This window comes from Puma concolor, chromosome D1 (genome assembly GCF_028749965.1).
Source record: "Puma concolor isolate L17-30 chromosome D1, mPumCon1.1.hap2, whole genome shotgun sequence".
Classification (NCBI taxonomy): domain Eukaryota; kingdom Metazoa; phylum Chordata; class Mammalia; order Carnivora; family Felidae; genus Puma; species Puma concolor.
The window spans coordinates 100,170,158-100,185,008 of record NC_141676.1 but is presented as its reverse complement, the minus strand read 5'-3'; the positions used below and the strand labels follow the sequence as shown (position 1 = coordinate 100,185,008).

Below are 14,851 nucleotides of genomic sequence, written 5' to 3'. Positions count from 1 at the left end.
GTTGCGTGGGTGTGTTCTTGCCAAGTGATACACGTCCCTCTCTTCAGAATTCACTGAGCCCCGGTTGTGCCTGGCGGGGCGGGGCGGGGGAGGGCATCTAGTCAGTGGTCATAAAGGGCAGTGAGAAGCAGGAAAGACCCCGGAGCCTAAGCGCTAGGATGAGAATACCAGGTACCTCACCGAACTTACCCCAGCTTTCTCTTTTTCTTCCTCTCTTCTCTCCTGCCCCCCACCCCCCAGCCCCGTCCCTGAGCCACACTTAACCAGGGCCCAGCCATCAGCCATCAGGACTGGACGTGGGTTGGTGGTCTGAGGTTTGCAGTAGACAACTGCCCAGAAGTCCTTGAAGGTTGGTGGCAAGGTGACCCAAGAAGCAGCACATTGTCTCACCCTCTTCCTTCCTGATCCTGAAGCTTGGGGACTGAAGGAAGGGACTGACATTGACCCTGCCAGCTGCTAGGACTACCTTGCATGTGCTACATGCAGAGCTAAGTGTCCCGGGCTAGATGAGGGTCTAGTCTATTACTGGTTGGGTGCCTGCCTGGAAGTGGACTTTTTTTTTTTTAATTTTTTAAATGTTTATTTACTTTTGAGAGAGAGAGAGAGAGAGGCAGAGCACGAGTGGGGGAGGGGGAGAGAGAGAGGGAGACACAGACTCCAAAGCAGGCTCCAGGCGCCGAGCTGTCAGCACAGAGCCCGATGCAGGGCTCGAACCCATGAACTGTGAGATCATGGCCTGAGCCGAAACCAAGAGTCGGACGCTTAAGTGACTCAGCTACCCAGGCACCCCTGGAGATGGACGTTATCGTGAGGGGTTCAGAGTGGTGGTGGGAAGTGGGAAGAGGTCAGAGTCCTAGCTTCCGGAACCCTAGCTAGCTTTAGGGGCCATGCTGGGTGCCGCCCTTTCCCTGGAGTGATGCCTGCAGGTGGCTTATTAAAATCAGAGGGCACAGATCCCACCGTTCAGCCGTCTTTCTTAAGATTCTTCGTCTTTACTTTCTCTTTCAAAATGTAAATACTCCGAAAAGAGTAAAAACATTTATAAACTCACACACTGGTAAGAGCCCTTGGGAGCTACAGGAGACGAACAGCCATCCAGAGCCAGCAAGGGCCACTCGGGCCCAGAGAACATTTTGTAGAGTGGCTCATGTCTTTGCAAAGAAAGCTCTTTCGATTCTTACAGTAACCCCATGAGGCTTCTGGGATGAGTATTATCGTTTCCTCCTTTCACAGAGAAGAAAACCAAGGCTTGGAGAAGCAACTTGAGCAAACTCTCCAGATCCTGTCCTCTTGCCACTGTGAGCCACCTACGATTTCTCCCACCGGTCCCATCAACCTGCAGGGGTGTGCCCTCCGCCCGTCCCAGCATGCTTAGGAATGGGCCTGCTCTCCCTGAGTGCCAGCCTCCCCGGACTCAGAGATCATTCCCTTCAATGCAGCCACCTTCTGTGCCAGGGCCCGTGCAAGGGGCTGGAGGGCAGAGATGATTAAGGCAGTTCTCCGCGCTATGGGTCTACAGCACCTGGTGCCCCATCCTGAGGTTGGACGACAGAGCACATCCCACAGCGTGACTCAGGGTACTTCTGTCCGCGAGATGCCGGTCAAATGATATGTTATTAATAAAGCCGACATGGCTGTCATACCCACTGGGGGTGGGGGAGGGGAATGGTTTGCTCTGAGCCGTGTCCAGTAACTGCAGCCGGGGGCCCTTCTGCCTCGCACAGCTAGGCAAGTGGAGTGAAGCTGGAAGAGTCCCCCAGGTCTGAAGTGTCACTCCTGAGACCACATTCACAGCGTTGTCCCCCCCCCCCGCCCCCCTTCTTCTCCCCTTTCAGAGCTTCTCTTAAAATGAAAATGTGCTATTTCCCCTGATGTTCTGGAATGCCCTGCCCTTCCCTTCCTGGACTTACTCGAGATCCAATTCAAATGTCACCTTCTCTGTCAGAGGCAGTTAGTAACTTCCTGCCCCAGCCTTTCCAAAGGCTTCTGTCTGCCTCCGATGGACCATCATTTGGGCTAGCCGGAGGGGAGCGGCTACGGTCTGGACCCTGCGTGCCTTGTTCCGGTGGCTCAGAACTAACCCCATACCATGTATTCAGTGAATGAACATAGGCCTGTGTGTGTTAATGAAATGTCAACACTGTCTTCAGTCCGGATGGACAGTAGGGACCACAAAGCCCTCTTCCCAGCCTTGCCTCAAGGTGCCTCTCTATGGCTTCCCTGTTGCACACCTCTGCTCCGTGCACATCGCACACCTACGTTTGCATGTGGAGGCGGGCCCTGGCTGTGGGCGGTGGGTGGCTGCTCTATCAGCTCCGTGGGTCCTGGGTGTGCCCTGTGTGGAGCCACAGGGATGAGAGTGAGGGCTTTGAGGACCAGGAAGCCCCAGGGCGAGGCCATGACAGGGCGCCAGACAAGAAGAGCAGGTTGGGGCGGGAGCGTATCCCTCATTCTTACTCCTTTCTTGATCAAAGTGACCAGAAGCCATACACAGAGGTCTGGGGGCTGAAGAGGGCCCGGTACAGAGGGAGGGACCGCTAAGGCGTTGACTAGGCTGTCTGCCAGGAGGTAGGCTGAGGAGGTGAAGAGGCCCAGAGGGAAGAAATGCCCCGGGGACGGGTAGGTGCCTCAGGAGGGGTGAGGCCGGAAGATCTAGGCCGGGAACTCTCATTCCCGGCCCTTCCACTTCCTAACTGTGTCAACCTGCGGGAGTCATCCCACCCTCTGAGCTGCAGTTCCTCGGTCTGTACAATGGGCACGACAGCAAGCCCCGCCCGAGAGGGGAGAAGTAATTGGATGGCACCGGCGCCTGGTAACCTGCAGAGGACAGTCAGGGCGGCGGCGGCGGCGGGGCCAGCTGGGATCGAGGCCCGGAGCCGCGGAGGGCGGGCGCGAAGGTGGGGGGCGGTGGGTGACGCACCGGGACGTCCCCGCCCCGGGTCTGCTCGCCGCGGCGCCGGGCTCCGGGCGCCGTCCCCTTCCTCCGCGGGCCGCCGGGGTCCGGGCCGTCCTCTCCGCGACCCGCGACCGGGGCCTGCTGCCGGGGCGGGCCGGGCTCCGCGCACGCGGGGCGGGGCGGGGCGGACGGGACGCGCCGAGCGGGGGCCTCTGGGAGGAAGCGGGAGCCGCCGGAGGCCCGCGGGTGAAGGCCCGGGCGGCGCCGAAGCCCCGCGCCCCCCCGGCTGGGCCGCTGCTTCGGGGAGGTCAAGCCCGGGACCCGGAGGAGCGAGCGGGTGCGCTGAGCGGTGGGCTTGCCGGCAGCCTCTCCCCTTGGGCTCCGAGGCCAGCGGGAACGGGGAGAGCTGTTTGGGACCCAGTTTGGAGGGCGGGGAGGAGCTCTGAGCACAGCCCCCGTACTGTTCCTGCTGTGCCCGCTGCTTGGAAATGATCTTTGGAAACTGCCCTCACCGCCGCCCCGCCTGCTCGGCGAGCCCCATCTTGAGGCAGTGGCCCTGGATCTGACTTTCTCCCACTGAGCTAGTTTCCCCGAGCTTTCTTCTCAGCTTTCCAGGGCCTTCTCCTAACCCTTCTCCAGCCCCTGGGACCTTGGCTCTGGCCCGGGCCGCTCCACCGGTGGGCCTTGCTGGTGGGTGGGCCCAAGCCCATTTCCCCTGCCCTGAACGCGTCCTGCCCTTAAGGAGCCACATCTCAGGGCAGACCAGGTACCAAATTAGCAGCACGCTCCATTTAAGGGGCATCAGGGTCCCAGGAGAGGAGACCTTGGAGCAGGGTCTTAAAAAATTGGGTAGGATTCCGGCAGGGGAGAAAGGCCATTTCAAGCCGAAGAAAATGTATGAACAGTTAGGACAGTTGAGAGCAAGAATTTGGTGAGCCTGGCTACTGAGGTAGGGGTTGGGGGCAAACTGAAAAATAGCTTGTGTGGGCCAGGTGTTTGGACTCTTTACGTAACCCAGGATTGTAGGGAGGTGATTGGTGGTTGAGATGAGGGATTAGGCTGAGATGAGGGTGGGGTGAGACTGAAGGCAGAGAGCGGGGAAGGAGAAGGAGAAGGGGGTCCTCAGAAGTCGGCAGAGAATCTGAGGTAGCACAGAGGCAATGCCATAGGAACAGGCTGGCAAAACGCTGGCACGAGGAGTCGGTAGGGCTGTTTCAAGTGTGTGAAGGGAGAAAGTGTTTCAAGACCCAAGAGGTCAGGTGCCTAGTATAAATGGTATGCTTGGAAAGATAAAGCAATAAAGTAACTAAAAGGGGTGGGGGGGGGTGAGGAGTGTATGCGCGAAGCATGAAGCACAGGCAGGATGGCCATATGGAGATGTCAAGTAGGAAGTCATCCATTCATTTATTATTTATGCCAGCCTCAAAGGCGGCTTACATAAAAGTCATAGAATAGATAAAGTGATGAAATCATTAAAACTCAGCCAACAGGACCTGAGAGCTGGGGAAAGTGGATAATTGTTACTTGAAAACGTCGGCTCAGAAAAGCCGTTGAAAATGAACACAGGACTCATCTGAGCCTGCTGGCAGCCAAGCGAAAACGACGCCTAAATAAAGTAGTTCACCAGGCTGGAAGTCGAGAGAAAGGCATTCGTTGAAGGCTCAGGGGTAGTAGGAGATGAAACGGAATCCCTCGAGTAGGGGGTGTAGGGGAGGGAGTCGATCTGAAGCCAGGTCAAGGCTTTGGCAGTGCTGACATTTAAGGGAAGGCTGATGCTCCCTGAGGAGAAAGGCCTTTCTGTGGCCTGCACGGGGAGATGGGAGTGGGGAGGTGTGTGTGTGTGTGTGTGTGTGTGTGTGTGTGTGTGTGTGTGGTCCATTCACAGAACTCTTCTTACAGGGGAACAGGATAGAAGGTGGCGTGCTAAGTCCCCCGGGCTCTGACCTTTCCTACCATGTGGTGGGTTTGCCACTTGCCCAAGGCCTCTTGGGGCCCTGGTCTGGGAAGTGTACTCCAGCCAGCAGGTGAGCAGGAAGAAGCAGTCAGTTTCTGTTTCTACATTCCTCTTCAGGATCCAGATGGTGTCTCCAAGAGGGCAGGGATCCAGACACCAGGTGTGCTAGCCCTAACCGTGCTTCAGGAGCTGTTGGCCTTGGGCAAGCTACCTCACCTCCCTGAGCTTCCTTTTTCCCATCCTAAAATAAGGGAGTCAAGCTTAGATGACCTTTGAGGGTCCCTGTAGCTACAGGAGTCTAGGATCCCTTGTCTGGTTTCGTTTTGCATTCAGCAGATATTTCTTAAGTATGTGCTATGTGCCAGACCCTGTGCTAGGTTCTAAGTATGTAATTATGAACCAAAACAGACGGAGTCCCTGCTCTCATGGAGGGGGTGGGGCAGAAATGTCTGTTAATCAAATAATCATACAACAAGATATAAAATTGCATGGTAACTGCTACAGAGGGGCAGCACACGATGTTATGCGAACAAATGATGGGGGATTTAATGTAGACATGGAGTCTGTGTATTGGTGGGAAAATGTGGGTGGGATGTGGGTGCTGTTTCTTCCTTCCCCTTTCCCTCTGTAGATGGACGAATCCCCTTCCTGATCCACTGGAGTTGGCCCCATAAAGGGGAGCGTCCCCTTGGGCTCTCTAGGTGAGGCCTCCATGCCATGCCTTAGAACACATCTGGGCATAGCTGAGTAGCCTGGGAAGGGGCAGGACTTGGAGAGATCTTGATCCCTCGGGAGTGAGATTGGTTTTCTGAGGGTGGGGAGGGTACAGAGTCAGCTACCAGGCCTGAGATGAAGTTGGTTTACATGATCTACAGTACAAGCGACGGTGGGCAGCCAGAGGGAGGATCTGTGGGAAGTGGGTGGAGACTGGCAGTGGCCAGCCTGAGCTCCAGGCAGGCAGTCAGCAGAGTGGTGCGGTCGGGGGGGGGGGGGGGGGGGGTGAGCGGGACAAAGACCTCAGTCCCCGGGAAGGGTGTGAGAGTCTGATAAGGCTCTCGACTTGGGTATCCAGGGTCAGGCCTGGATCTCAGGAAGCTCGAAGTCCAGCAATTCAGACGGGCCTGGGTTCTGAGCCTGTGCAGAGGCTGAGCCCAGTAGCCCAGCCCCAGCTCAACCCTTCTTGTTCTCAGGGCCTTTATACGTCACCATGGAAGCTCAGCAGGCAGTGGTCCTCCATCCAGAAGGCATGGACAGCTGTTCCAGGACATCTCTGCATCTGGTAAAGAGACTGGCTGCTCAGTCAGCCTGAGGAGAGGGGCTGAATGGGATCCTAGTGATGGGGATTGATGGGGGGTGAGGGGGGGGGGAGTTGGGTCTGGAGGGAGAAGCAGGCAGGAAGAAGGAGGCAGAGAGGATCCATCAACTCCCCTCACCCCATCGTCCACCTGTCCATGTATCCCTTCCTGCAATACTTGTGCAGTATACTCTTAGCACACTTAGCGTATACAAAGCACTGGCGGGGGGGGGGATATATCACATCCGCCCTCAACAAACCGGGGGTCTGACATTCAGGTGGAGATTGCGCACAGACAACCACACAACCAGTCAACCCAGGTTTGGTGTCACTTGTCTCAAGGCTCACCACTCTCTGCCATGGGCGTTCCAAACTCTCTGGACAGTCTGTTGTCTGAGGGTGTCCTCTATGCACAGCATCGTTCTGGGTCTCGGTATCCTGGTCCTGTGATTTGATTCTGCTGCCTGACCCTACCACCTCCCTGGCCAGCCCTAAGCTCCTGCATCTTCCAGCCCCTTTCCTTGACCCATTCCCCTTGCCTTCCCATCCAGAAGCTGTCCAGCACTATCGCCGGAATCTGGCCGAGTGGTTCAGCCGGCTGCCCAGAGAAGAGCGCCAGTTCGGCCCGACTTTTGCACTAGACACGGTCCATGTAGACCCTGTGATCCGCGAGAGCAGCCCAGATGAGCTGTTTCGCCCAACGGCAGAGCTGGCCCTGGAGCATCAGCCACCCCTAGCCGGTCTCCCCGCACTGGCTCTGTCCCAGCTCTTTGACCCAGATGCCTGTGGGCGCCAGGTGCAGACAGTGGTGCTCTATGGGACAGTGGGCACGGGGAAGAGCACACTGGTGCGCAAGATGGTCTTGGACTGGTGTTATGGGCAGCTGCCAGCCTTCGAGCTGCTCATCCCCTTCTCCTGCGAGGATCTGTCATCCCTGGGCCCCGCCCCCGCCTCCTTGTGCCAACTTGTGGCTCAGCGCTACACGCCCCTGAAGGAGATTCTGCCCCTGCTGGCTGCTGCTGGGTCCCGCCTGCTCTTTGTGCTCCATGGCTTGGAGCATCTCAACCTCGACTTCCGGTTAGCCGGAACAGGGCTTTGCAGTGACCCCGAGGAGCCAGAGGCGCCAGCTGCCATCATTGTCAACCTGCTGCGCAAATACATGCTGCCCGAGGTGAGTGGCCCCCTGCCTCACCACTGCTGCCCCTAACTTGCCTCCTAAAGACTTGTGTGTCCCGAGCCCTTGTGTTTTATTGGTGTGGGGGCATAGGTTCTTGGTTAGTTCAAACCTGCCCCTCCACTTCCCAGCTGTGTGTCTTTAAGCCAGTCAGTAACTTCCCCAAGCTCTGTTCCTTCTCTCCTAGAGCTATACTCATCAACTGAGACACTGCATAGGAAGTACTTCAACATGGTGCCCTGGATCCTAGTGGAGGCTCAGTAATTGTTAGCTATAATTATTATAGTCGCCATCATTTTCTTTTTTTTTAAGTTTTTATTTATTTGAGAAAGAGGGGGGAAGAGAGGGAGAGAGCGAATCCCAAGCAGGCTCTGCGCTGACTTGGGGCTTGAACCGATGAACCATAAGACCGTGACCTGAGCCGAAGTTGGATGCTTAACCAACTGAGCCACCCGGGTGCGCTGTGGGCATCATCATTTCCATCCTGGGACACTCAATCTTCAGGGGCTCTCTGGAGAGTGAGGCCATCAGGACACAAAGGTCTTGCTTAACTCTCAACCGTGCCGTTCCCAGGCCAGCATTCTGGTGACCACCCGGCCCTCCGCCATCGGCCGAATCCCCAGCAAGTATGTGGGCCGCTATGGCCAGATCTGTGGCTTCTCTGATACCAACCTGCAGAAGCTCTACTTCCAGCTCCGCCTCAACCAGCCAGACTGTGAGTACGGTGCTGGGGGTGCAGGGATCTCGGCCACGTCAGCTCAGCGTGACAATCTGGTGCAGATGCTCTCCCGGAACCTGGAGGGGCACCACCAGATCGCCGCCGCCTGCTTCCTGCCCTCCTATTGCTGGCTAGTCTGTGCCACCTTGCACTTCCTGCATGCTCCCACGCCGGCTGGACAGACCCTCACGAGCATTTACACCAGCTTCCTGCGTCTGAACTTCAGTGGGGAGATGCTGGACAGCACTGACCCCTCCAAGCTGTCCCTAATGGCCTATGCAGCCCGAACCATGGGCAAGTTGGCCTACGAGGGGGTGTCCTCCCGCAAGACCTACTTCTCTGAAGAGGATGTCCGTGGCTGCCTGGAAGCTGGCATGAAGACTGAAGAAGAGTTCCAGCTGCTACATGTCTTCCGCCGGGACGCCCTGAGGTTTTTTCTGGCCCCGTGTGTGGAACCAGGGCACCAGGGCACCTTTGTGTTCACCGTGCCTGCCATGCAGGAATACCTGGCCGCCCTCTACATCGTGCTGGGTTTGCGGAAGACGACCCTGCAGCGGGTGGGCAAGGAAGTGGCCGAGCTCGTGGGCCGCGTCGGGGAGGACGTCAGTCTGGTCCTGGGCATTGTGGCCAAGCTTCTACCCCTGCGAGCCCTGCCTCTGCTCTTCAACCTGCTCAAGGTAACGACCCAGCACCCCAGGCTCTCAGCCCCCCTATCCCCCATTCACCCCCTTGCTCCTCTCCCAGAAGGAAACCGCTACTTCCTGTGTAGCTGTGAATCTTCTTCTTGACTCTGGTTTCAGATTTGGGCAATCTGGCTTTTAGTGGGATTGAGACATAAGGGAAGGGGGAGCAGGAAACCACAGACTGGGGAAGGCTTGATGGCTGGGAGGAGGATGTGAGGGCGCAGGCACTTTAGTCACAATCCTATGACCCTAATGACGGTTTTCTTTTTGCCTCTCTTCTGGTCTTTGTCGGTGGGAGGCAGGAATCGCGCTATAGTCCAGGGTCTGGCCTCTTCTTTGCAGGCCCAGAAACTCCAATGTATCTGTTCCCTTGGAGGTGGTTAGACTCCGGGAATGATGACTCATTCTAACTAAATCACCAGAGACAAGTTTATAAAGCAGATGCCATTTTATTCATTTATACCAGGAGGAGAAATGGCATTGATAATTGGCTTAGGATAGTGCAGGCCTGCTCCAGAGTCCAAATCACAGGCCCAAGGACTGTGCTGTGAGCAGGGCAGACGTGCTAAGTTTTTGAGGGGAAGAAGGATCCACCTTCTGGTGATGGCTACCAGGTGCCTTGGGAATGAAATCTTATTATGATCCCTTTGTAGAATCCTAAGAAAATCATAAGAGACCGAGGCTCACAGAGGCTAAGTAACTTGCCCAAGGTCACCCAGACAGTAAGTGGGATAGCTGGGATCTGGGTCCAGGTTTAGGAGTCTGAACCCTGTGCTCTCTCTGCCAAACCTTACTGCTGTGTGATAGATATTTCTGTTAAGCTTTGGTGCCTTGCTAGGTAACCCTGGTCCCCTCTAGGAATGCATCAGTAACTTCTTTGGGAGGTAGAACCCTGGTCAGTGCTGGCAAAATTTTAACAGGATTTCCTCTTTATAGGCACCGAAGCATAATGTTTAGGAGCAGGGATTCAGTAATTCAGCTATATGGGATTAAATCCAGGCTCTGCCACTTACTAGCTGTGTGATCTTGGACAAGTTACTTAACTGCTATGTGCCTCCAAGTCTTACCTGTTAAATGGGGATAACAAAATCTATAGCATTTGGCCTAATATGAGGAGTAAATGTATTCATCCTCAGGATCTGGTACATCATAAGTGCTATTTATTGTTTGTTAGACAGGAAAACAGGCTCGGGAAGCCCACCCTTTCCCACACCATAGGCTCAGACGGGAAGGTAATGGCCATTGCTCAGGCCAGCCCAGCCCTTTGAGGATGTGTTTGCCTTATCTGGGTTACAGTGAGAGGCTGTGGTCTCCTGACAGGATTCCAGAAGCCCCTCAGTGCACCAAATTGTTAGCACCACAACTCCGGCCCTCTGGGAGGGAGGGTTGCTGAGCAGAATGCTGGTCTGATTTGTTTCTTCACGAGCCTATTGACTCAGCTTCGCAGGGTGACATTTTCTCATGCTGTCAGCATGTGACTGTTGAGGGAGGAGCGCTATAACCTCCATGGCAGAGACCTCACCTGTAAAAAGGGAAAAAAGAAACCAAACCAGCCGTTAGAGGAGGTGCCACAAAACAACCTCGTGGCTCCTTGCCAGAGCCACGGGCCCTCCTTGCCTTGCACCAAGGCAAGGACGGGAGACGATGTCCCAAACCTCCTAAATGTTAATTTCCCCAACAAACATTTGAGTGCCTGCTGTATACCAGGCAATGTGTTAGGTTCTGGGGAAGAAACAATTAACGAAACCCCAGATTTCTGCCCTTTCTGGTCCTCCAGTGGGAACACAAACATGTCCCTGTGACCGTGTGATTTAAAACTATGGTTTGGCACCCGGGTGGCTCAGTTGGTCAAGCGTCCGACATCAGCTCAGGTCATGATCTCACAGTGTGCCAGTTCGAGCCCCCCCCATCGGGCTTTGCCACTGTCAGCACAGAGCCTGCTCCTGATCTTCTACTCCCCTCTCTCTCTGTCCCTCCCCGACTTGCGTGCTCTCTCTCAAAAATAAACAGAACATTAGAAAAAATGAAAACTAAAAAAAAAAAAAAAAAAAAAATGAGATTATGGTAAGTGCCTGGAAAGCAAAGTTGCAGGTGCTGTGAAAATGTGTAAGTGGGGGACCTGATGGGTGTGTGTGTGTGTGTGTGAAACACTTCTCTGCAGGAAGGGCATTTAACCTGACCCTGGAGCATAGCCAAGGAGAAGAATTGGGGAGGGGAGTCACCCCAGAAAGAGAATACAGCTTTGAAGGAATGGAACCGTGGTACTGTCGAAAAATAATAATAATGACAAAAACCGAAAGGACAGAAGCAGAGCGCGTGAGCGTAAGAAGTCTGTAGCTGAAGGCAGTGTGGCTGGCAGGGCCTTGAAGGAGCAAGAGCGACATCAGTCTTTGTTGCTGGGGTGACCGTGATGATGTGGAAGATGAGGATATCTTCGTAGCAGCACCTAGCCTGGTACCAAACCAAATGCAAAATAGATATAAATTCCTTCCCACCACCGGGCTTGCAAATGTATGGGGTGTCTGGGAGAAAGAATTTCCTAATGTCAGGAATGTAGGACACAAGTATCGAGAGGTGACTGTGGAAAGGTCAAATTGGGGCCAAATTATGACAAGTTTTCTATTCCGCGTGGGCAGTGGGGAGCCACGGCGGGTGCTGCCGTGGGGGAGCACAAATCGTGCTGGGGGTTTAAGAGAGACGGTGAGGCCGGATGGGCAGGGAGAATGCACCTTCCGCTGAGCTTTGAAGGCCGAGCGGGCACACAGGAGGCTGCAGCACCGTCCCTGTGTCCCCTCCCAGGTGGTTCCAAGAGTGTTTGGGCGCGTGGTGGGTAAGAGCCGCGAGGCGGTGGCCCAGGCCATGGTGCTGGAGATGTTCCGAGAGGAGGACTACTACAACGACGATGTCCTGGACCAGATGGGTGCCAGTATCCTGGGCGTGGAAGGCCCCCGGCGCCATCCAGACGAGCCTCCCGATGATGAGGTCTTTGAGCTCTTCCCCATGTTCATGGGAGGGCTTCTGTCCGCACACAACCGGGCCGTGCTGGCTCAGCTCGGCTGTCCCATCAAGAACCTGGATGCCCTGGAGAACGCCCAGGCCATCAAGAAGAAGCTGGGCAAGCTGGGCCGGCAGGTGCTGCCCCCATCAGAGCTCCTGGACCACCTGTTCTTCCACTATGAGTTCCAGAATCAGCGCTTCTCTGCTGAGGTGCTCAGCTCCCTGCGCCAGCTCAACCTGGCCGGTGTGCGCATGACACCCCTCAAGTGCACAGTGGTGGCAGCTGTGCTGGGCAGCGGAAGGCACGCCCTGGATGAGGTGAACTTGGCCTCCTGTCAGCTGGATCCTGCCGGGCTGCGCACACTCAGGCCTGTCTTCCTGCGTGCCCGGAAGCTGGGGTGAGGACCCGCCTTCAAGCATGGGCCGGAAGTCAGGAGAGGGTTGGGGGTGAAGAGGTGGGAAGAGAAGGTGCTGGGGAGACCAAAGGTAGTGAGGAAGGACCAGGGGGCGGGACGAGGAAGTCTGGGGTGCGTGGAGGTGACAAGCAATAGAAGGGAGGGCTGCATGGGCTTTGAGAGGCAGGATGGTGAGAAAAGGGCATGGTGGGTGGGCAGGCTCCATGCTGAACTCCTCCCTTGCTTCTCACCTCCCCTCTGGCCACTTTCCGTCCCAGCTTGCAACTCAACAGCCTGGGCCCCGAGGCCTGCAGCGACCTCCGAGACCTGCTGCTGCACGACCAGTGCCAGATCACCACCCTGCGGTGAGTGTTTCGGGACGGGTTGGGGAGGGCTGGAGGGAGGCTCTGGCCATCCTGCTGGCAGGCTAAGGTCAAGGGTGAGCCTCCCGCCTCAACACACCTGGCGCTGGCCCACCCCTGGTGTGGTGAAGGGGGTGGGGGCCTAGACCCCCGTCCTGCCGCCCAGGTCCGGTACAAGCAGCGGGGTGGAGGAAAGCTGCCACTGGGGATAGGTGCCTCTCTGGTGGCTAAAATCAGCGTGGGTCCGGGGGAATAATAGCCAGGCCGGTTGCCTGGCAACAGTGCCGCTGATGCTCTCCCAGGATTTTCCCTGTCGCCTCACAAGGATGACCCTAATGCTGGGCACTCAGCAGATGCTTCCAAAGCGCTGACTGGTTTACTAGGAACCCAGAAGCCTGGTTGGAGTAAGAGGAGGTGAATGAAGAGGGGGAGGGCAAGGGGCAGGGCGGTCTGGGGAGGAGGTGAAAAAAGGAAGGAGAAGAGAAGTGGTAACGATGAAGAGAGGTGGGTCAGCAGAAGAGAATGGAAGGAAGGAGGAGAAGCCAGCCCCCACCCTGCTCTGCCTCCTGTGCGCTCTACCACACCCCTGTTTCTTGGTTCTTTTCTCCCCTGCCTGCACACCTTTGTGTCCAGGCTCCCCCACCCCAGGCTATGTATCCTTTCGGTCCAAGTCCCGCCGCCCAGCGCAGGGCATCTGCCGTGGGCCCTCATAACGTTGGGGTGCTTGTGGCCATAGGCTGTCCAACAACCCGCTGACGGCGGCCGGTGTGGCCCTGCTGCTGGAGGGGCTGGCCGGAAACACCTCCCTGACACACCTGTCCCTGCTGCATACGGGCCTTGGGGACGAGGGCCTGGAGCTGCTGGCCACCCAGCTGGACCGTAATCAACAGCTGCAGGAGCTGAACGTGGCCTACAATGGTGCTGGTGACACAGCGGCCCTGACCCTGGCCCAAGCTGCCCAGGACCACCCCTCCCTGGAGCTGCTGCAGTGAGTCTTGTCCTCGGTGCCATCCCCCCACCCCAGCCCTTCAGTCTCCCTCCTGTCTCCACTGCATTCTTCCTGCCCTAGGGCCTACCCTCTACCCCTGCCTTCTCACTGGTCCTCACAGACCCGCTTCGGAACCGACCCATGCCTTACCCCGCCCCGATTCCCTACTACCATTTCTCTTCGAGTCCTAGTGGCTCCATCCCTACTGTCCCGGGTCCTGCTGAGTTTAGATGTCATCTCCAACTCCTGTTGGCCACCCCCCTTCATCTCTGGCTCATCTCACACGCCCCATCACATTCCACAGCCAGGGGAGGAGTCGTGAGGACCCCCCAGGCTCTGTCCCGTCCACCCCCTGCCCTCCTTCTCAGAGCCCCGCTGAATGGCATCTTCTATTTTCTCTCCTTCTAGTCTCTACTTCAATGAGCTGAGCTCAGAGGGCCGCCAGGCCCTGCGGGATGTGGGGAGCACTGCTAAAGGTGGTGCCCGGGTCGTGGTATCGCTGACAGAGGGGACAGCAGTGTCTGAGTACTGGTCGGTGATCCTTAGTGAAGTCCAGCGGAACCTCAACAGCTGGGATCGCAGTCGTGTCCGGCGCCACCTTGAGCTGCTGCTTCGAGATCTGGAAGACAGCCGAGGGGACACCCTTAACCCCTGGCGTAAGGCCCAGCTGCTGCGAGTGGAGGGTGAGGTCAGGGCCCTCCTGGAGCAGCTGGGAGGCCCTGGAAGCTGAAGCAGTGGCGGCAGTCACCGAGCTATGTGACCCCTGGGCCCAAGACCCTTCCCTCTGTGGCCTCCTGGTTTGCACTACTACTTCCAGAAAGATCCCTGTGGGGCTGGAGGTAAAGGATAGGGCACAACTGTGCCAGTTGCTCTCCCGGGGCATGTCCAACCATTGCTCCCCCAAGTCTGGAATTGCCAGGGTCATGGAACGTGCCTCCTTCCATTCAGCTAGGGCTGAGAAAGACTCTTCATGTGGCATCTTGGCAGCCAGTCGCCCTGTGGCACCACCAACCTTACCTCCATCCTCTCGAGGAGCTTCCGAGTGTGCCACCAGGGGGCGCACTTCTCCTGCCCGCCTCCCCAGCGGTGTTGCCATCAGATGCGTTGGAGGGCCTCCACCTTCTGCCTTTCTGCTCATCAGAGGACACGGAGGATGCCCGGAGCCGCTTCCCTCTCTTGTTGGTGCCTTCTCCTCACCTTCACGCCCCCTTTCTCACAATGTACTTATGCTCAGTGGCTCCGAGGGGCCTGTGCACTGCCCTGCTTCTATTAAAAAGCTGTGTCTTCTACCTACTATGGCCTCCTTGCCTGATGCTTTCAAGAAGGGGCGCTGTTTTCGGACCACTTTCTGTTGCAGGTGGTTCTTGGACGCTAGGTTCAGAGGCAGCGA

At 56.7% G+C, this 14,851-nt stretch overlaps 1 protein-coding gene and 1 long non-coding RNA gene across 11 annotated transcripts; one reads left to right on the top strand and one right to left on the bottom strand.

Moving 5' to 3' along the window:
• Nucleotides 1–2,496: 2,496 nt before the first annotated feature.
• NLRX1 (NLR family member X1) lies at nucleotides 2,497–14,755 on the top strand. 10 transcript variants are annotated; one of them, XR_015241304.1, is made up of 11 exons: nucleotides 3,094–3,233; nucleotides 4,796–4,920; nucleotides 5,482–5,551; nucleotides 6,041–6,129; nucleotides 6,696–7,315; nucleotides 7,892–8,713; nucleotides 11,519–12,114; nucleotides 12,390–12,476; nucleotides 13,210–13,461; nucleotides 13,870–14,300; nucleotides 14,410–14,755. XR_015241304.1 is itself a non-coding variant. In XM_086678886.1 (10 exons), the coding sequence occupies exons 2-10, from the start codon at nucleotides 4,851–4,853 to the stop codon at nucleotides 14,189–14,191; spliced, it is 2,928 nt and encodes a 975-aa protein (XP_086535012.1). In that variant the 5' UTR covers nucleotides 2,527–2,619; nucleotides 4,796–4,850; the 3' UTR covers nucleotides 14,192–14,755. The 10 variants fall into 10 exon arrangements, 8 of the variants coding, with proteins under 8 accessions (XP_086535013.1, XP_086535012.1, XP_086535011.1 ...); XM_086678886.1 differs by lacking the exon at nucleotides 3,094–3,233 and adding an exon at nucleotides 2,527–2,619 and having other exon boundaries at nucleotides 13,870–14,755; XM_086678885.1 differs by lacking the exon at nucleotides 3,094–3,233 and adding an exon at nucleotides 2,720–2,812 and having other exon boundaries at nucleotides 13,870–14,755.
• On the bottom strand, nucleotides 9,858–11,584 carry LOC147576930 (uncharacterized). The gene is made up of 2 exons (XR_015241306.1): nucleotides 11,449–11,584; nucleotides 9,858–10,241 (listed from the first exon to the last, which is right to left on the bottom strand). It is a non-coding gene; the product is annotated as an uncharacterized LOC147576930 (long non-coding RNA).
• Nucleotides 14,756–14,851: the final 96 nt, after the last annotated feature.

Bases quoted from the DNA above. Each gene is read 5' to 3' on its own strand.
- NLRX1 (XM_086678887.1), top strand. The intron at 12,477-13,209 runs GTGAGTGTTTCG...TTGTGGCCATAG, and splicing joins TGCCAGATCACCACCCTGCG to GCTGTCCAACAACCCGCTGA. The intron at 13,462-13,869 runs GTGAGTCTTGTC...CTCTCCTTCTAG, and splicing joins CCCTCCCTGGAGCTGCTGCA to TCTCTACTTCAATGAGCTGA.